Source organism: Cavia porcellus, unplaced genomic scaffold (assembly GCF_034190915.1).
Source record: "Cavia porcellus strain 051 isolate PalLab524CR breed Dunkin Hartley unplaced genomic scaffold, mCavPor4.1 scaffold_38, whole genome shotgun sequence".
Classification (NCBI taxonomy): Eukaryota; Metazoa; Chordata; class Mammalia; order Rodentia; family Caviidae; genus Cavia; species Cavia porcellus.
This window is the reverse complement of record NW_026947521.1, coordinates 11,072,518-11,091,743: the sequence shown is the minus strand read 5'-3', so window position 1 is coordinate 11,091,743 and position 19,226 is coordinate 11,072,518. Positions and strand designations below refer to the sequence as shown.

The 19,226-nt window shown below is 38.2% G+C and overlaps 1 protein-coding gene across 1 annotated transcript in view; it reads left to right on the top strand.

Moving 5' to 3' along the window:
• LOC101787056 (intermembrane lipid transfer protein VPS13C-like) overlaps window positions 1-19,226 on the top strand; it is a 120,596-nt gene that overhangs the window by 59,155 nt on the left and 42,215 nt on the right. Inside the window, 11 exon segments of the mRNA XM_063243335.1 lie at window positions 1,432-1,582; window positions 3,212-3,291; window positions 5,692-5,751; window positions 9,644-9,821; window positions 10,225-10,341; window positions 11,562-11,665; window positions 11,870-12,037; window positions 12,522-12,826; window positions 14,519-14,666; window positions 15,342-15,447; window positions 17,738-17,871. Coding sequence (XP_063099405.1) covers window positions 1,432-1,582; window positions 3,212-3,291; window positions 5,692-5,751; window positions 9,644-9,821; window positions 10,225-10,341; window positions 11,562-11,665; window positions 11,870-12,037; window positions 12,522-12,826; window positions 14,519-14,666; window positions 15,342-15,447; window positions 17,738-17,871 — 1,551 coding nt within the window.

Below are 19,226 nucleotides of genomic sequence, written 5' to 3'. Positions count from 1 at the left end.
ATATAAAATCTATGTATGTATATATATATATATAGATAAAACCTATGTTTATATATATATATATATACATTTAATATATATATGTATATATTAAATGTATATATTTTCTCCCTTTTACTTTTGTGGGTCCCAGGAATCGAACGCAGGACCTTATGCTTGTCAAGGCAGGCCCTGTGCCACTAAGCTATATTCCTGGCCCCATGTTTTATGTATTTACGATTTCATTGCTTTTGTTTAAATAATGCGTAGGAAGCTTATTTTGTATATAAAGTGTGTGCTGAACTTTACTTACTGTATTATCTTGTTGTTATCTTCTGTTTTTGGTTGCTTTTGGCTTGATTTTTCTTAAGTACATAATCATACCACCTGCTAATATTAGTGTGCCTTTTCCATAGTTTTTCTATTTTACTGGCTACCATTGCTGTTTCTCAAGTTACCCTCACGCTTAGCTGCTTAAGACAGCTATTTTTGTTTGCTCATGCATTGTGGGTTAGGAGTACCAAAAAGCCCAGCTGGACTACTCTGGGTTTGCCTGTTGTCTTTGATCAGGTGTTACCTGGGGCTTCAGTCACTGGAAGCCTTGGGGTGCAGGTGCTTTGGTTCCCTTGGAGGCTGGCGGAGGCTGGCGGAGGCTGAGGGCTGGCTGCTATCTGGGCTTGACTCTCCAGGTTCCCATGGTGATTGTCAGCTTTCCCAGGCCCTTTGTGTTACCAGAGTCCTCTGCGCTCTATTGATTGAGGCATTCACAGGCTGTCCAGGTTCAGGAGGAAGCAGCACAGACCTCTGTCTTTTGGAGAGTGTATTAAAGAATTTTGGGGGAAAATAAATAAATAAATAAATAAATAAATAAAAAGAGGGAGTTTATATCTTTTAAAAGATACCATGCTTTGCTTTTTATTATCTAAATGTATCAGCTGCCATTCCACAATTAACTTAAGTAATATGATAACAAGCACTCTCGTCATAACTTTTTCTCTTGTTTTTGTTTTGTAGACATGGTCTTGCTTTGTAGTGCAGGCTGGCCTTGAGCTATTGGCAATCCTCTTGCCTCAGCCTCCTGAGTGCTGGGATTACAGGCATATGCCCGCTGCCTGACTTTCTTGTCATAAATTTTTACTTGAATAGCTTCTGTTATCACCAAATGTGATTTTAGTTTGAGAAAATATTAAGGAAGACTTCATAAATTCTAAATTTTTCTAAACTTAAAAAAGTCAACAAAAGATGTTAAATTTCACCATAATCTTTTATACATGAATTTATACTCTTGATAATGATAATTTATAACATTAAATAACTTTATGGTGGGAAAGGGGTCTGAGCAAAGTTTTAACTGTATTCATGGTGATGTGTATGGAGAAAGACTTTGTTTTTTATTTGAACTATGACTTAAACTTTTGTCAACTTTTCACTTGGCTATGCTAATTCTTTTAGGTAATTTTGGAATTTACTAAACAACAGAAAGAAGAAGATACAATTCTAGTATTTAATGTTACTCAGTTAGGAACAGAGGCCACAGTGAGAACTTTTGACCTAACTGTGGTGTCTTATTTAAAGATCAGCTTGGATTACCATGAAATTCAAGGTAATATTCCTAAAAATGGAAGTGATAAAAGTAGCACTTTTAAGCATCTAAAACACTTTTATTTCTATGATAGTATCTATTATAAACAAGAGTAAACATTGTTCAAAACACTTTACAAATAACAATTCATTTAAATCTTACAATAACATAGTGTTACTGTTGGTAGTTTTATGTAACTAAGGTATAGATTTCTTATAAAATTTACCCTTGGTCTAACAAGGAGTAGCAGAGCCGTGAATGAAATCTTGGCAGTCCGGCAGGCTAGCAGTCTGCGGTTGCTGTTCTCAGCTACTCTGATCTGTTACCTCTGCCTTTGTGTAACTCTCCTTAGCAAACACAGGGACAGACAAAAAGGGTCAGAGAAGAATTCAGTAGCTTCCTTCATGTCATGTATTTATGGCTAGAAGACTGGAGAGTTTGTCTCTGATCCTACAATGTTGAGGGTCCCCTTTGTTTTTTCTTTCTGAGACAGGGTCTTACTATGTAAGGCAACTGGTCTTGAATTTTGCTAATTTAGCCCCAGCTGACCTCAAACTCATGGTGATCCTCCAACACTGCTTCCTGAGGGCTGGGATTACAACAGCTGTGCCTGGCAGGTCCCAGGCTTTCTGTGCAGTAGTGGTCACATGTCATAAGCTCCAGTTAAAAATAAAAATGGGAGAATACGAAGTTCACTCTCTTAGAAGCTCGGCAACTTTATTCATCTCAGTATTTATCTTGTGACCTCAGATATTTGAGGCATGAAGGAATAAAATGTATGATAATTAAAATTCTTTAGTGCTTCAGTCAAATATAGAGGCCTGGGTTTTATAATTTGAGAGTATTTGTAACTGAAATCAGCCTCAATTTAGAAAAGAAATATTTTACGTTACTATTTTTTTGTACAGAAAGAAAGAATTTACAGAAAGAAAGAGGGAAATGTAGATGATAAATTTTCTAGGCTGTTTTGTTGTCATGGAGGATTAGGACTCGGGAGAAAGATGCCCTGTGCGGTGGGGAAGCAGGAGTAGAAGTCCAGTGGTCAGGTGGGCGGTGGGCGGCTGCTCCCTTCCCAGGGCCTGCGTGGGAGCTGCTCCCTGGCCCAGGTGCAGGGGTGGAGGCTGCTTGTGTTTAAACTTTACAGGAAGCATTGCAGTTTGCTTCTCTTGAAATTCTCTTCTCCCAGTCTACACAAAGTTCTCTCTATATAAAGTTCTTTCATAGAATTTTAGACACAACAGAATCCCATCCAACTTGTTCGTTACATTGTTGAAAAATATGTCTTGTAGTTTAAGTCAGAAGGATAGAGGTGAGCTGGAATTGATATTTCTTGATGCTGGCACCTGTATTCTGTTCTGCTGCCTTACTAATGAACATGTGGCCTTAAAAATATCTAAAGAAGCTTTGATTAGTTTTGAACAGATGTGAATTCAACTGAAAATAAATACATGTTTTAAAGTAAATTAGATGCCTAAGGCAAGAACTTGGAGTGGCTTATTTCTCCATGAGTGATGGTTTTAGTATTTAATAACCATGAAAATATGCACAGGTATTCTTTTGAAGCTTAATTAGCAGCTTTTATAAAGAAGTGTCTAGCAAGTTCTAGAAGCAACTTGTTTGAAAATGTTTTTTTTTTTTTTTTTTCTGTAGGATCAAGAAAAAAGCCCCTTCACTTGATTAGCTCTTCTGACAAACCTGGGTCAGATCTTTTAAAAGTAGAGTATATTAAGGTAAGGACCATGGCAGTGCTGGAGAACCTGTGGAGAGATGAGAGCTCAGACTGCACCCCAAAACCCACTTTTTTATGGCAGAATGCCAATTAAGTGCAATTAAACCTGAATACTGAGATTTTTGTTTAGGAAAGAACAACTTCTACATTAGCATCTTTTGTCTTTGATTTGCCAGCACTAGTCTGGACTGTGCCCCTGGGAAGTGGACAGGACAGTGTGTTACTAATCATTCTGGGTGGTAGGTTAGTTTTTAACTGTTTCTTTTTGCACGTAAACACCTTGTTTCTCTTTCACTAAGTGAAGAGCTATTAGAAGGCTGCTGACCTCTTTTTCTCAAATGCAGAAGCCTGGGCGGAAGGAGGCACTGTTTCTCTCTTTAGGGGCATAATTATATGTCCACACTTGTCTGTATAGTAGGTGACAGTTTGGCTAAGCCACATTCAAAGAAAAAAACACATTGGATCAGGTGCTGCAGAGAACTCCCAGGCCTGGAAAGAGACCAAGAAATGCACCAGGAAAGTGCTGAAGTAATTGATAAAATTAGGTTCATTTAAGATTTAATAGGTTTGTTTTAATCACTTATTATTTATTGAATGTCTATATGTGTTTCTAAATGGATTACACTACCAGGTGCTTAGAGACACAGATGACAAACATTATGTTTTGCAGGCAAATTATAAACTAGAAGGGAGAGGTACAAAAATAAATAATTAAAATGTGTTGATTGGTTGACAATATGATTATTATATAGCAGTGTAATATGAATATAATAAAGCAAAACAAAAGCATTGTGGGAGCAGACAAGCAGACAAGCAATGGCAGAAAACTCACAGGAGGTCATTTTTTTTTTTTTTTTGTCTTTTTCTTTTTTTTTATCGGTACTGGGGATCGAACTCACGATTGCTTTTTTGCAAGGCAGTCGCTTAAGCCACTGAGCTAAATCCCCGGCCCCGGGAGGTCATCTTTGTGTTTGGAGTTACACTGTTTGTTTCAGGGATCAGAAATACAGTGAATAATAAGGCTGGGAGATTGCTTGAAGCAGTACAAAGACTTCATTAAATCAGAGCACCCTGATGATTGGATTTCTAAGAAGATGAGGTTTCTTTTTTCCTTTTCTTTTTTTTTTTAAATTTTATTTAAGGAGAAAAGAAAAAAACAAGCAGGGAAAGGGTACAAGTTATACAGATTTACAGAAAAAAAATGAACAGTAGGAAATCACCAGTTAATGGATTACATATTGTCATCCCAGAAATAATTGTTCAAGTCACAAAATTAAAGCTTGTAAAGTGGACATTCCATCAATGATACTGCAAACAGTTCTGTTCATTGATCCAATAAAACTCTGTGATATCATTTTCTATCTTATACACTTAAATATACATGCAGTTATATAGTTTGGAGCACTTTCTTTTCCTCTCTTTTGTACCATGACTATTACACATTTTGGGTTTCATTGCTCCCACGGTTCTTATTATTTTTTTGGAAGAGAGTAAAACCAAATGTGACATAACAGAACAGAATAGGTCAAGTCAAAAGGGTGGACATAATAGATAATGTAAAAACATAATACAAGGTGATCAACAATGGTTACCATAATGCCTCCCGCTATCTCTAATAGAATTGCCTATATCATTAGTTATAATACAATTGAACAAAACAGTAAAGAATAAAACCGACAAAACCAAAACATTGGAGACATTGTAGGTCTTCAAAAGTAGATAAAAGTCAACAAGAATGGGCGTCATAATGAATCTCATTATCTTCACAGCTGATGCCTAAACTTTCGAACCTGATACTATCCAGCAAAACAGAATAGGGGAACATCAGTTAAAAACCAGATGGTGAGAGTAATACAGGGCTTTAAATCAAGGTAATGAAAAGTCAAAGTGGGTTACTATAATATATCCTGCTATTTTTTTCCTTTAATTAAAAGGATAAAGATAAAAAAGTAAATAATGGAGTGGAGATTGAGATAAAAGAGGGCATAACAATGAAACAGCGCAGATCAAAACATAACCATTTAAGCAGAATAGTGTTTCACCACCAGATAATCCTGACCTAAAAGTAGTTACCATATTGTTTCGTTCTTTGAAATCCTTGAGTACAACTTCGTATACTGTAGCATTAAGTTTTACTGGAGATGTAAACAGACTTACCAGAGAAGTGGACAAGGGATTTCAGCATTAGGTGTCCAATGTACTAGATGACCTAGATGACCTTTGCACCTTCTACCTCCCAAGGTGTATCATTCTTACACCCTGCTGTAGGTTCCCTGAAGTGAGTAATTGTTCTCCCGGGCTCCCAGAGGAGAACACACAGCATATTACAATCAGTAAAATGCATGACTTTACAGTGGATTAATTACTTTGGTCTTAATTCCTTTGTTCATTTTTTATTTAGGCTGATAAGAGTGGACCTAGTTTTCAAACCACTTTTGAAAAAACTGAACAGACATTTAAGGTAAGAAATTCTATTAAAGCATATATCCTATTGAAAATAATTATTAATGGAAATCTTTAGTATTTTTGGGGGGATAGGATCTGTGTAACTTGATGATATAATCAAGAACCAATAAAAGTTATAAATTAACCTTGTAAATACTCTGATTTTTAGTAAAGCTGTTACTTTTTTTAAATTTTAAAAGCCAAAGAATAATGATGATATAAAATTTCAAAACAAAGTAATAGGTTAACAGTGGTTATGTATTGTGTATTGTTCCCTTCAAAGTGACATTCATGTTACAAGATATAGGCATAAAAATGAAAGAGCAAAGTTTTTTTGGACAAACTAATAGTTTAGTAGTATAGTTATCTATTGAGTGTATATAAAGAGTATATGTACATAGCTGGGCGTGGTGGCTCATGCCTGTAATCCCAGCACTTGGGAGGCTGAGGCAGGAGGATCGCTGTGAGTTCGAGACCAGCCTGGGCTACAAAGTGAGCTCAATGCCAGCCTAAACTGCATAGTGAGATCCTGCTTCAAAAAAGACAAAAAAAAAAAAAAAAGAGTCTAGGTACATATAGTCTTTCCCCTCTTTGTTTTCTCCTTTCACCTATTCCAGTTGTTCTTTCCTTTTGAGCAGATTCTTTTCCTATCACTTTCCTCAGTATCTATTGTATATTTTGGATCTTTCTTACTCTTTCAGTGGTTTTTTGTTTTTGTTTTTTGGTATCAGGGATCGAACTCATGAACTTGCACTTGCCACCAGCCACTTACACCACTGAGCTAAATCCCTGACCCCCTTTCAATGTTTTACATAAGAGAGACAGTACAATACTTAACACATGTAAGTCTGATTTATTTCACTTATGAGTTTGGTCTCAAGTTGCATCCATTCACTTATAAAAACCTCAAGTTTGTCCTTCTTTATAGCTGAGTGGTACACCATTTTATAAAAATACCACATCTTTTTTATCCATTCCTCAGTTAATGGACACTTAGGTTGTTTCCCAGATCAATCCAATTATAAATTGTGCTGCTGTAAACATTGGTGCACATTTACCACTTTGACACGATGTTTTCAGTTCTTCTGGAAACTGCAAAATTACCCAGTCGAGGAATAGCTCGATTGAATGAGCCCTCCAGTCCTAGTTTTTTGAATAATCTCTACACTGATCTTCACTGTGGCTGCATTGGTCTACACTCCCACCAACAATGGAGAAGTGTTCCTTTTTCCCTACCGACATTTGTTATTGGTTGATTTCTTGGTAACAGCCATTCTTTGTGGAGTGAAGTGTAATCTCAATGTTGTTTTAATTTGCATCTCTCGAATGACCAGTGATGTTGAAGATTTCTTTGTGTATTTATTTGCCATTTGTATTTCAGCATCTGAGAAGGGCATGCTCATCACAGATGCCTATTTTTGAATTAAGTCTTTGAATTTGAGGGGCCTGATATTTTCAGCTCTTTATATGTTCTAGTAAGTCCTTTGTCTGAGGGACAGGAGGCTAAAATTTTTTCTCTATGGGTTTTCTTTTCACACTGTGATTTCTTTTGAAGTGTAAAAACTTTTTAATAAGATAAGAATCCCAGTTGCTGATTCTTTGAAGTACTTCTATGCAGTTTGCATTTTTGTTCATGAATTCTTTGCCTACCTTGTGTCTTCAAGATTTCTATTTACCTTATCTTCCAGTAGATTTAGTGTTTCTGTTTTAGTATTTGGATCTTTAATCCATTTTGACTTTACTTTAGTGCACGGTAATAGACATGGATCTAATTTTAGTCTCTGGCATGTGGAAAGCCAGTTTTTCTAGCACTGCTTAGTAAAGAGGCAGTGAACATGTTCCAGTGAACGTTTGCCCCCTTTGTCAAAAATAAGGTAGCTGAGTGTCATTGTATTTCTGTCTGCATCTTCTGATCCATTCCATTGATCTTAAGGTCTTTTTTTTTGCCACTACTATGCTGATTTTATCACAGTAGCTTTATAGTATAATTTAAGTCAGGAATTGTGATGCACTCTGTCTTGCCTTTGTTGCCCAGGATTGCCTTTGCTATTCTAGGTCTCTTCTGTTTCCAAATGAATTTTAGGGATGTTTTCTCTAGATCTGTGAAGTATGCTAATGGTATTTTGATAGGAATTGCATTAAATCCGTATAATAGTTTTGGAAGTATGGCCATTTTCACAGTGTTGATTCCTTCTATCCAAGAAGAAGGGATGGCTTCCTATTTTCTGATACCATGTTAGGTCTCCTTTTTCAGAGTATTGTAGTTTTCAATATATAGATCCTTCATATCCTTTGTTAGATTAATTCCTAAATATTTCATATTTTGGGTGAAGGGTATTATTTCCATAATTTCTCTGTCAGTGAGTTTTTTGTTTGTGTACAGGAATGCTGTTGATTTTTGAGCGTTGACTTTGTATCCAGGCACACTGCCGAATCTGATGAAGTGTAGTAGTCTTTTGATGTAGTTTTTGGGGTCTTCTATGTAGAATGTCATGTCATCTGAAAATAATGATAGTTTAACAACTTCTTTTCCTATCCTTATTTCTTTTATTTCTCTCGCTTGTCTAATTAGTCTGTATAATGTCTCCAGAGCTATATTGAGTAGGAGTGGTGATAGTGGACATCCTTGTCTTATTCTTGAAGCATCTGTGACAAACCAGCAGCCAATATCATATTAAATGGACAAAAATTAACCCTGTTACTTTGGCTGGCTGTGTCATATTACAATTTTTTTTTTTTTTTTTTTTTGAGGCAGGGTCTCTCTCTGCAGTTCAGGCTGGCTTTGAGCTTACTTTGTAGCCTAGGCTGGTCTCGGACTCGCAACGATCCTCCTGCCTCAGCCACCCAACTGCTGGGATCCCGACTGTACACTTGCAAGGCAGACGTTTATGCCGCCGAGCTAAATCCCCAGCCCTTGCAGTGTTGTTTCTAAAGAAGGGAATGCTTTAGATAAGGGAACAGTAATCTATAAACAGCTGAGAGGATTGTAAGCTTCAAGTAATACAGGACTGAGAAAGTGTGTAGGACACAGGGAGGGAGGTAAGTGCTCCTAAAGAAGTGGCAGCTGGTGCTTGTGGGTTGCACCAAAAAAGAGGGTTGAGAGGGTCTGGTTTAATAGTGAACTTTTCCTCTTTGATGTGTGCATGTGTTTTTCTGTTGTTATATTTTTTATTTTGAGACAGTGTCTGGCCTTGTATCCCTTCTTCCTCAGTCTCTCTGAGTGCTGGAATTATAAGCATACTGTTTGTGTACATTTCTTTCCATGCAGAAATGAGAAAACGAAAGATTCTTTTCCATAAGGACCTTTTGTTTTAACTTGCTGTTAGAAAACCACTTTCTTTGAGGCAATTTGTGTTGTTGTCTTAGCTTTCTGGAGTCATTTTTCTAAAAGTGTAGTACTTTTATGACATTTACTTTCCTCTGTGTTTATGACAGGACCATTTTTGTAGTTTTAATGATTTAGTAACAGAACTCTCCCAATTGTTAATCTCACAGATGCCACATTTGGAATCCTCTGTGGATTTAGTAGTATGTAGTGCTTGTGGAGTTTCAGGTTCTGACTTAAACTTGTTATATGATCATGATGAGTAGTGAATGGGAAATGTACAAAGATGCATGTTGGGAATACAGGTGGCCACATGCAGCAGAATATATGCTCCCTGGGCAGCTGCTTGGGAAATGGAGTGATTAGGGACCTGTGCCCTAATCTGCGCTGAGCACTGAGCGAGAACATCTAATTTGCTCTCTCTGCACCCCTGCCTTGAGGGTCATGACTTTCCTCGCTGCTGTCTTCCCAGTGATGGAAGCTGCGAAGCCGCGATGCAAGCCTGGCTGCCTGTCAGGCCCCTTGTGCATACAGCAGCTTGGCATTTGCCAGTGAAAAGTAACTTTGTTTTAAAACTTTTTAGGTGGCCTTTTCCTCTTTGAACTTGTTGCTGCAAACCCAAGCTCTTCTCTCTTCTATTAACTACCTGACAACCATCCTTCCCTCAGAAGGCCTTGGAGGCCATCCTGACCCAGGGACAGGCCAGCTTCCAGATAGGTGTTACAAGCCAAGAGCCCAGATTTCGGATAGGAAAGTGCTCAGTTCAGAGTCTGACCTTCCTACTTAAACTATGTGGCTGTAGGTGCATTGTTTAGCTATTCAGAATTTTATTGTCCTTATTTACTTTGTTTTACAGAACGTCACCAACTCACTGACATTCAGACTGAACTATAAGATGCATTTTGTTGGCTTACGAACAAATCTGGAATAGAATTTGTTCATAAGTCGGGGACTGACTCTTCTTTTTAAATTGCAAAAGGAACGTCTACTAAAAAGCCTAGTTTTGTAAGGCAAAAGAAGTATTTGAAATTAAGTTTGTAATTTAACTTGTGTATGTGTATATTTCTGTTTAACAGAATTGTGGTTCAGTTAATATAGAAAAGTCTTGAATAGAATTTATATTATCTGAATTGTATTGTGAAATAACTCTTATTTTCTTTTTAGTGATTGTATCCTCTAAAGACAGTGATGTTACTGGCTTCAGATTGTTTGCCAAGTTAAATGTTTTCTGTGTCACCATTTGCAATGAGAAGAGCAGTATTGCTGAAATCAGGATACAAGGTAACAGGTTCTGGGGATATAGTCCAGTGGCCTAATGCCTGCCTGGCAAGCATGAGGTCCTGAGTTTGGGTCATGGATCCAAAAAACCCCAAAAAGATAGAAGGTAACATACTTGAGAAAACTGAGGCAGGAGGAGCTAGAGTTCAAGCCCAGCCTAGGTAACTTAGTGACTTAGCCAAGACCTCATCTCAAAAAAATACGAAATGAAAAAGGCTGCGAATGTAGCCTGTTGGTGGCACTGGGTTCAATTCCATGCATCACCAAACAAAACAGAACAAGAAACAAGGTAAAAAATACAGCGTTAAAATTCATTAAAAGATGAGCTTTTTTTTCTTTTTTCATTTATTCCCTTTCAGTGTTAAAGAATACACGAACGAGGCCTTCGGCAGGGGTAGAGCCAGCAGGATACTGTTGAATCGGGTGCTTTTTTCTTGGGGCACAGTTGTTCAAGGCCGTCGCCGCTCCTTCATGGCGTGCGCTGGTGCTGTGGGCCTGGCCCAGGCTTGTGTAGGGTGGAAGAGTGCATGTCCGCGCAGAAATGCTGACGGGTGGCAGGAGTGGCAGTCCGGCTTGCACACGAAGTCTGCGAACATCCTGCTCTTCACCAGCCTTATTCATCATGGGTGTAGTTATCTGTCTGTATGTAGTGATGGAAGGGAGGTTAGTACTGCTCTGTGCATTTGTGCTTTCTGCACAGCAGCCCTTCAATGAGAGAAAGCCTGTGAGCCATCAGTATCTACAGAGAAAGCTGCTGAAATGCATCTCGCTCTGTCTCTGGTCTTAATAGTTATAAGAATGTATTGTCATTTGCTGAAGGTAAAGATATGCTCAGTCTGTTTCATGAAACCCTTTAAGAATTTAAGAACCTGAAAGGTAGGGATTTCTTTTTGTCCTTTCTAATCTGGTAGTACATCAACTAGAATGAACTGGATTTGTGACACTTCCATAGTCTCCATGTAGATACCTGGGTTTAAGATATAAGGGATATACTAAATCCCGGGATCATCTCTCACGTACTTTTGTCAGAGGATTGAAAACTCAGGTAATTAATGTTTATTAACTTAGAAGTTGAGTGTTTATAAAAGTATAAAATATCTAATATAGCTTGTTGATCAGTTGGGAATTGAGATGTTGCTAAATTTTAAAAATTGCACTATACAATAGAAATAAATATCTTATTCGTTCTAGATCTATAGAAGTTATATTAATTTTTTTTTCAGGCCTCGACTCGTCCCTTTCTCTTCAGTCAAGGAAGCAGTCACTTTTTGCCAGACTGGAAAATATTATTGTTACAGATGTTGATCCTAAGACAGTTCATAAAAATGTAAGTTGGACTAAATAAATGATGACTATGTTTTTGGTGATTGCATATAAAATCCAATTTTAAAGTAATATACTTGAAACTAAGTATACTTCATGAAAATGTTTGTTTTTTTATAAAGATTATAAATATAAACCATATTCTAAGTGGTAATTTACTTTGTCGTTACTTTGGTAGAAAGAATATGTTCACATTTCTGTTTTTCAGGCTGTGTCAATAATGGGAAATGAAGTTTTTCGTTTTAACTTGGATTTGTACCCAGATGCGACTGAAGGGGATTCATACACTGACATGTCCAAAGTGGATGGCGTGGTGTCGCTGAATGTTGGCTGCATTCAGATTGTCTATCTTCATAAGTTCCTTGTGTCCCTTTTGGTAAAATCGCTATTTCCATATGAGTTTTTCAGCTGAGGAAACAATGCTGATAGTTATGATTGCAAGTGTTCCAAATCTTGCATTGTAGGTGATATTGTTTGATTAGATGTGGTAGTTATGTATGAAGGTTCAAGTAAATTGTCTTAACAGTTAAAATCTGAGTGATTTAATGATTTTTGTGTTGAATTGAAGTTACTTTTGTTAGAGTAAGTATTGAAGCCGCATTCTTCCATGCAGAAATCATGAGAATGGATTTCCGTCCTTCCTTTTCCTTAGCTGTGTAACCCTGTGTAACCCCTGTGTAAGCCAGGCAGCTCGTGACCTTGGATGAGTTAGTAGTTGCTCCCATCTAACATGGTCACAGCAGGCTTAACAGAAAGTTACCTGTCCTAAAAGATGTCAGCATCATGGAGACAAAAGGTGGTGTCCCTCTTGAGAGCCTGCTTTCTGTTTCAGTTTCTCCGTACTTCCTTTGTGTCCACAGAACTTCCTGAACAATTTCCAGACAGCCAAAGAGGCCCTGAGCGCAGCCACCGCGCAGGCTGCAGAAAAGGCCGCCACCAGTGTGAAAGACCTTGCCCAGCGGAGTTTGCGCTTCTCTGTCAGCATTAATTTGAAAGCACCCGTTATTGTCATCCCACAGTCTTCTGTCTCCAGCAACGCTGTTGTGGTGGACCTTGGTTTGATCAGAGTTCAGAACCAGTTCAGTCTTGTGTCTGGGGAAGGGTCTGTAAATCCTCCTGTGATCGATAGAATGGATGTGCAGCTCACGGACCTGAAGCTGTCCAGGTGTGTTCTCCAGTGTTTCCGGGCTTAAGTATTAGGTTCACTTTTTCTATGATATTTCATGATCATTCAAGTTCATACTCAACAGGTTGCTGTTTCACAGAATCAGTGGTTTTTTTCCTTTTTAAAACTGGAAAAATAAAGACTGTACACATAAATGTTTCATCTACATTCACCAGTCTGTTATACATTTGCTGTCATTTACTTATAGCATCTTTACAATGTAAAACATTTTTGCTGAATCATTTAATAATAGACATCTGGACCTTTTGCCCCTAAATATTTCACCATGTGTGTCCTATAAACAAGAAAATTCATTCTCTTGACGTTAACTACAATGTATTTGTGAGATTCTGAAAATATAGTATCACCGTAATATTACCTAACGTGCAGTCTGCATTAAGGTCATATCAGTTGTTGCAGTGATGTTGTTTGTAGTAATTTCCCCTCCCCTTCCAGAATCACACATAACTGTTTCCATTCTTACTGAGAAGAACTTCTTTCCTGATAAATGCTTTCTCTAGAATAGTTCTTGCACCTTTTTCTGTCTCTTACAATGATGCTGGTTTGAGAGGTATAATCTGGCTGTTCCATGAAACAACTCTTTTTTTGAGTGATTCCTCATGGGTTTTGATTAAGCCGAAGCATTTTTGGCCTGACTGCTCTCTAAGTAATACCCTCAGTGCTCACACTGTGTGAGACATGAAGACACACAAAAAATTAAAACTCAGGACCTATTCCATCCAAGGTGATTTAACTATCCATATTTTAAAAAGTAATACTCATAAGACAGTTGCAGAAAATACTGTTGGAGAGTAAATTTGTGAGACATGTGATTTGAGAATGTTTCTGTTACTGTTGTCTTTTTTGGTCTCCATACCAACAAACGCACAGTCACACATCACTTAGCAGTGAGGCTGCCTTCTGAGAAACGAGTTGTGGGCGATTTCATCATTGTGTGAATGTTACAGTGCTCCTTGGATGAGCCTTGCTGGTGTAGGTCAGTTATTTTGATATGGTCTTTTGTAATCTGGATCAACAGTCAGCAAGAGATGATGAGGCTGTTGTCAGTGTGACGGGGCAAGCTGTTGTAGTTACATTTGTTTGGTAAATATAGTTTAACGTAATAAAAGTATAATAAATCCATAAGCCAGTGACAGTAGTTTATGATCAAGACTTTGTACTCTGTGTGGTCTGATGTGCTGTGATTCTGTGTGATTGGCTGTACAGTAGGCTTGCTCACAGCAGCATCTCCACGCCCACACATCGTGCCTTGCACTACCACCAAGGACAGTCGTGACATCTCTAGGCAGCAGTCATTTGTCCTCTCCATTCTGATCTTGTGGAAACATTCCTGGTCCACTGTAGCAGTATGTTTGAATACCTCTGTTTGGTGATTTTAACTCGGCCAGTCCTCAAGAAACAGTTTGATGATTTCTTGCACATCTTCAACGGTGTAAATTTCTTTTTAAAAGAAAAATGTTTTCTTAATAGTGTACAGTGTATGACATTTTAATTTATCCCTGATAGTGGATTATCAATTAATTATAACTCGGTTTTGAAGTGAAAAATTCAAGTAATGCCGCTTCAAATCAGTATTTTAAAAAGGCAAATGACCGCTTGCCTTTGCTGTTTTAAAGACATGTTGTGTTTCCCTCATACATGTCCACATCTGATGTTTCTGTTTTTCTTTAGGACAGTGATCCAACCAGGCACCTCCCAGCCTGATATTCAGCTGTTGCACCCAATTAACTTTGAGTTTTTTGTAAATCGAAATCTACCTGCAAGTTGGTATCATAAGGTACCTGTTGTGGAAATTAAAGGACATCTTGATACAATGAATGTAAGTGCACAAGTGAAAAAACAAAACAAAACAAAAAAACCCTTGGTCATTGAAGTCTTACATTCTGAAGACTTTCTTAATATAGAACTCCCTGAAAAGTAGAGTATTTTACTGAATGATGTAAGAATTTCAGTAAGATACAGCTCAAAAAGGTATTACCCCTTTCAATAAAAATCTCTAAATAAGTAATATTTTACTTTTACATTTTCTGTACATATGGAAGGAAATCTGTGCACAAATTTTCCTGGTTTCATGTCTGCTATATATCATATATCACTTAATTTTTAAGGTCATCTATGTAGTACCTCTAAGATAATTATAGCATTGGGAGAAGTGCCTGGTAACTGAAAACAGCCATTTTGTTTCACTCAATTTAAACAAACAGACAAAATTGGATGTATTTGCAGAATGTCTTTTAAAAAAATCAACTCTCTAATTATACCTTTCAGTAAAAAATAATATAAATTAAGTCAGTGGAGTGAATGTTGATTTATGTTACTATCTTTGAAAATAAAATGTTAACATGAAATAGTGAAACACGTGCGTAGTAATTGTATATATTTTTGGTAAGGTAGGGTTATTCTGTGCTTCATGCTTTGTTTCTGAGAATGTTCTGTAATAAACTGCTGCATTTTAAATGAAATATATCTACCTTTTGAACCTAATATTTCACAGGTTTGTCTAAATCAAGATCTTAATGTTTTGTTTAGAATACTGTCGGAAAATCTTGGTGAAACTCCTGAAGAGTTAGATAAAGTGAAACCAAGAGTACCAGAGACAGGTAAGAGATGCACAGTAGGTGGCTAATATTTCACAGTTATTTTGCAGTTTGATAGACAATAAGAAGACATCGTTCTCTTCTCTGTATGGTGGGTTGGGATTTGAATCCAGAGTCTAGGAGTTAAGGTGCACATACTACCCCTGTGCTGCACCTGCAGCCCAGCACAGACAGGGCACGTGAGGTAAGCAGGTACACATTCATGATTTGGATTTGTATTACCAGCAAATAAACAAAGTGCCACCCAGTGGAAATGTGTTAACTGGACACGCTGCTGCCTGCTGATGGCCCAGCATTTAGGAGCCTGAGGCAGGAGGGTTGTCCTGAGTTCCAGCCTGTGCTACGTGGCGAGTTCAAGGTTAGTGTGAACTACACAGACCCTGTCTTAAAAATAAAAGCAAAAACAGAAAATAACACATCGTGGTTAAAGATGCTTGACTCTTATTAGTTAAGCAAGCAGGTATTATGAAGTCCTGGAGTAATTATTAAATTTGCAATTAAGTTGCCACTAAGCTGTGGTAGCACATTCCATATGATTTTTAAATTAGGCTTAGTAGTCAGATGTCTGTAAGAATTAAAATAGTTGATAAATTATCACTCCTTCCAAAGATCCCAGAACATGCTGCAATAAATATGTAAGCAAATTTAAATGATCAGATACGGCCTTTTTGACTTAACCACTACATACTTTCCATGCTGCTGTATATACACGTGCACACGCACACTTATGTATATAAATAATGTGTTATGCACACACACATATTGATATAATCTTCAGTGTTTTTCAAATTAGCACCTGTGTTTGTGAACCTTGCTATGTTTTTCCTAAATTATCAGTATCTTTTGTGTGTACTTTTTATATCTGTTTATATGCTGCCTATAGGCTGTCTTCATTTTTGTCTTTTTTTCATGGCACCGAAGGGCCCAAGTACTAGGGCTGTACACAGCGCTACATTCCCAGCCCTTTCCTAGATTTCGAGGTAGGGTCTTGTTGTGTTGCTGAGCTGCCCAGGCTGAGTTTGATTTACAGCGCCTCCCAGAGTGCTGAGATTACAGACCTTTGCCAGCATGCCTGCTGCTTTCATTCTGTTTAATGGCGGCCTGGTATTAGAGCCTGTGGAAGTACGTGCCATAATTTATTTAGCAAGTCTCTCCTGACAGAAATTTCACGCTTCCAAAGTTTCATTTGTATCACATTGCACTGAATTTGCACTTGTGTGTCATAAGAAAATATCAGTTAAGGCCTGTGCAATCTTTATTAATTTAAATTTATTAGTAACATAAAAATCTAACAAATTGATGTAATCATTTGGCAGATCTTGCTGATTGCTCACTAAAGAACTTGTATTAGGTTTGTACTCCTACTGGGTAGCTTTTGCGTGCCTTTATAACACCAGATGGTACCAGATTTAAAACGTTTTGCCCCTTTTTAAAGTGAAACATAGGATTTCAGGGTTTTTCTGACTGTATTGTAACATCCATGAACACATCTTGTGTGCGAGGCAGAGTTTTTATAGTGTGTGCTCCTGTGTCATCCCTGTGAGTGAGGTGCAGCATGGCTCGCGAGGCCTAGATAGTGCCCCCATCTGCCCAGAGGTCACTGTGCTCCGACCGGTCCCACCGTGGAGGGTCTCGTATCTCCCCGGGTTTTATGTGAAGCTGTAGGGAGCCACTCTTCGGGAGCATGTCTTCAGCTCTGCTTGGAGGATGCCTCCGCCCTCAGGCCTTTCTTCCCCACGCTGGAACCAGGCTGTGCCTTGTTTGGTGTCATCTGTGCACCTTAGAGTCTGTTAACCTTTGTCCACTCCATGTGAGTAGGTATGGCTGCCTGGCTGGCTAGTGGGCAGACTGTGTGTGTGTGGGGGGGGTGTGGGTGTAGGTGTGTGGGTGTGCATGCGTGTCTGTGTGTCTGTCTATCCACCCTTCCTGAGGATTGAACTCAAAGCGATGCATCCCCAGCCTTTTTAGTATTTTACTTATTTTTTTGAGACATAGTTTTGCTGAGTTGTTAATAGTCCCATGCTGGGCTTGAACTTGCCTTTCTTCTGCCTCAGCCTCCCAGAGTGCCAGTCTTTTGTTTTTTATAGGTATGTGCCACCATGCCTAGTCTTTTGTTTTTAGTTTAAATGTATATGTCTCTTGTACTAAACTGTGGGTTTTCTGAGGGCCAGAAGGGTTATTGATTTATGGATTTTTAGTTCCTTCATTAGGTCCAGAGCACTTCTCCATGTCCTCCTGAGTGTGTAAGAAATGTGTGCATAGAAGTGAATGAATTTCTTTTTAACATCTGTAGGTGAAATCAAAGATGCCCCTGAAGTTTCTACATCACAGAGATTACAAGCTTCAAAAGATGCTTCAAGAGCTGAAAGAGAAGAAATTAGATCTGTAAACATTGTTAATGTACTGCTGAATTTTGAAATTAAAGAGGTAGGTGATTTTCATGTTTTTGTAGAGAGGTAAGTTAATGGATTTGTAGAATTACCTGTATTAAAATAAGCTTCTGGTAATTAATATGGGTGAAAAAATCTTAGGTAGGCTATTTACATGTAATGATGTTTAAAATTTGAGAGTTTAAGGATGAGTTATGTTTGGGGGATATAAGATTACATAGAGAAAGCTGTAGGATTTTCTATAACTTCCTTTTAATGATTATGAGACAGCCAGAATGTGCCTTGCTTTGCGTTTTTTATTATCTAAGCATAACAAGACAGGGAACTAGTGATGCAAAATCCTTTACAAATGTTAGAAATTCTAAAGAGAATAAAACCAGTAAGTGTACACCAAGCGTTATGGTACTCATGGAGAATGGTACTCGGTCAGTGTACTTCCATTTACAGATTGTTGAGGAAAGGTCAGGTAGCTTTTCCTCTCCCTCACGCACACACTCAGCACGTATTCATTGCACGTGCTAGGTATTTAGATGCCTAGACCTTGAGCTCGGAAGTGTTTGTTCCCCCTTAAAGATGTGCTCAGTTAGGGTTCTGTTAAGGTTGTGGCACTGGTGGTAGGGAAGGTGCATCTGAGCAAACCGAGAGGGTCCGCAAGTGTATTAAACTGAGTTTTCCTGCAGGAAGTGTAACTTTGAGTTGAGCTTTTAAAAGAGCAGCAGTAAATAACCTGAGAAAAGGAGATTAAGAAAGGGGGGGGTGCAGGATGGACTGGAGTGGGCATGAAGTTGTGAGAAAGCATAGAGCGTACAGGGAACCACGGACCTTTCCCAAAATACCTGGTTGTTGCGTAGTTCTCTAAATGTCATGCTCTTCCTCTGAGCTAAAGATGAATGAATGGGCTCTGTGTTCACTTGGCAACTAGATTCTGGATTGTTAAACCTCCAGTATGTTTTCTGTGTAATATCAGTTACATAAGCTTTATTTTTATTTTTATTTGTTTGTGTTTTTGAGAAAGTGTCTCCCTCTGCAGTTCAGTCTGGCCTTGAGCTTACTTTGTAGCCCAGGCTGGTCTCAAAGTTGCTATATGATTCTCCTGTCTCAGCCTCCCGAGTGCTGGGATTACAAGCGTGTGCCACCATGCCTAGCTTAGTTACTGAAGATTTTTAAGCTTGATAATTAAAAGACTGATCGGAGTCAATTTTTTGACAAGTGTGTAATTAACATATGTAGATGGAAAACCTGTCAGTCCTTTCTAATATGATTTGCTGTAGATACTATGGTAGTTCTCTTCCCTGAGGACAGTGGTCAGGGTGGAGAAAACCACTAGAAAAAAGTGGCAGTGCTTCAGTCTGAACAAGCATAGTTGTCGCCTCGGGTAAATGATGCCGCCTC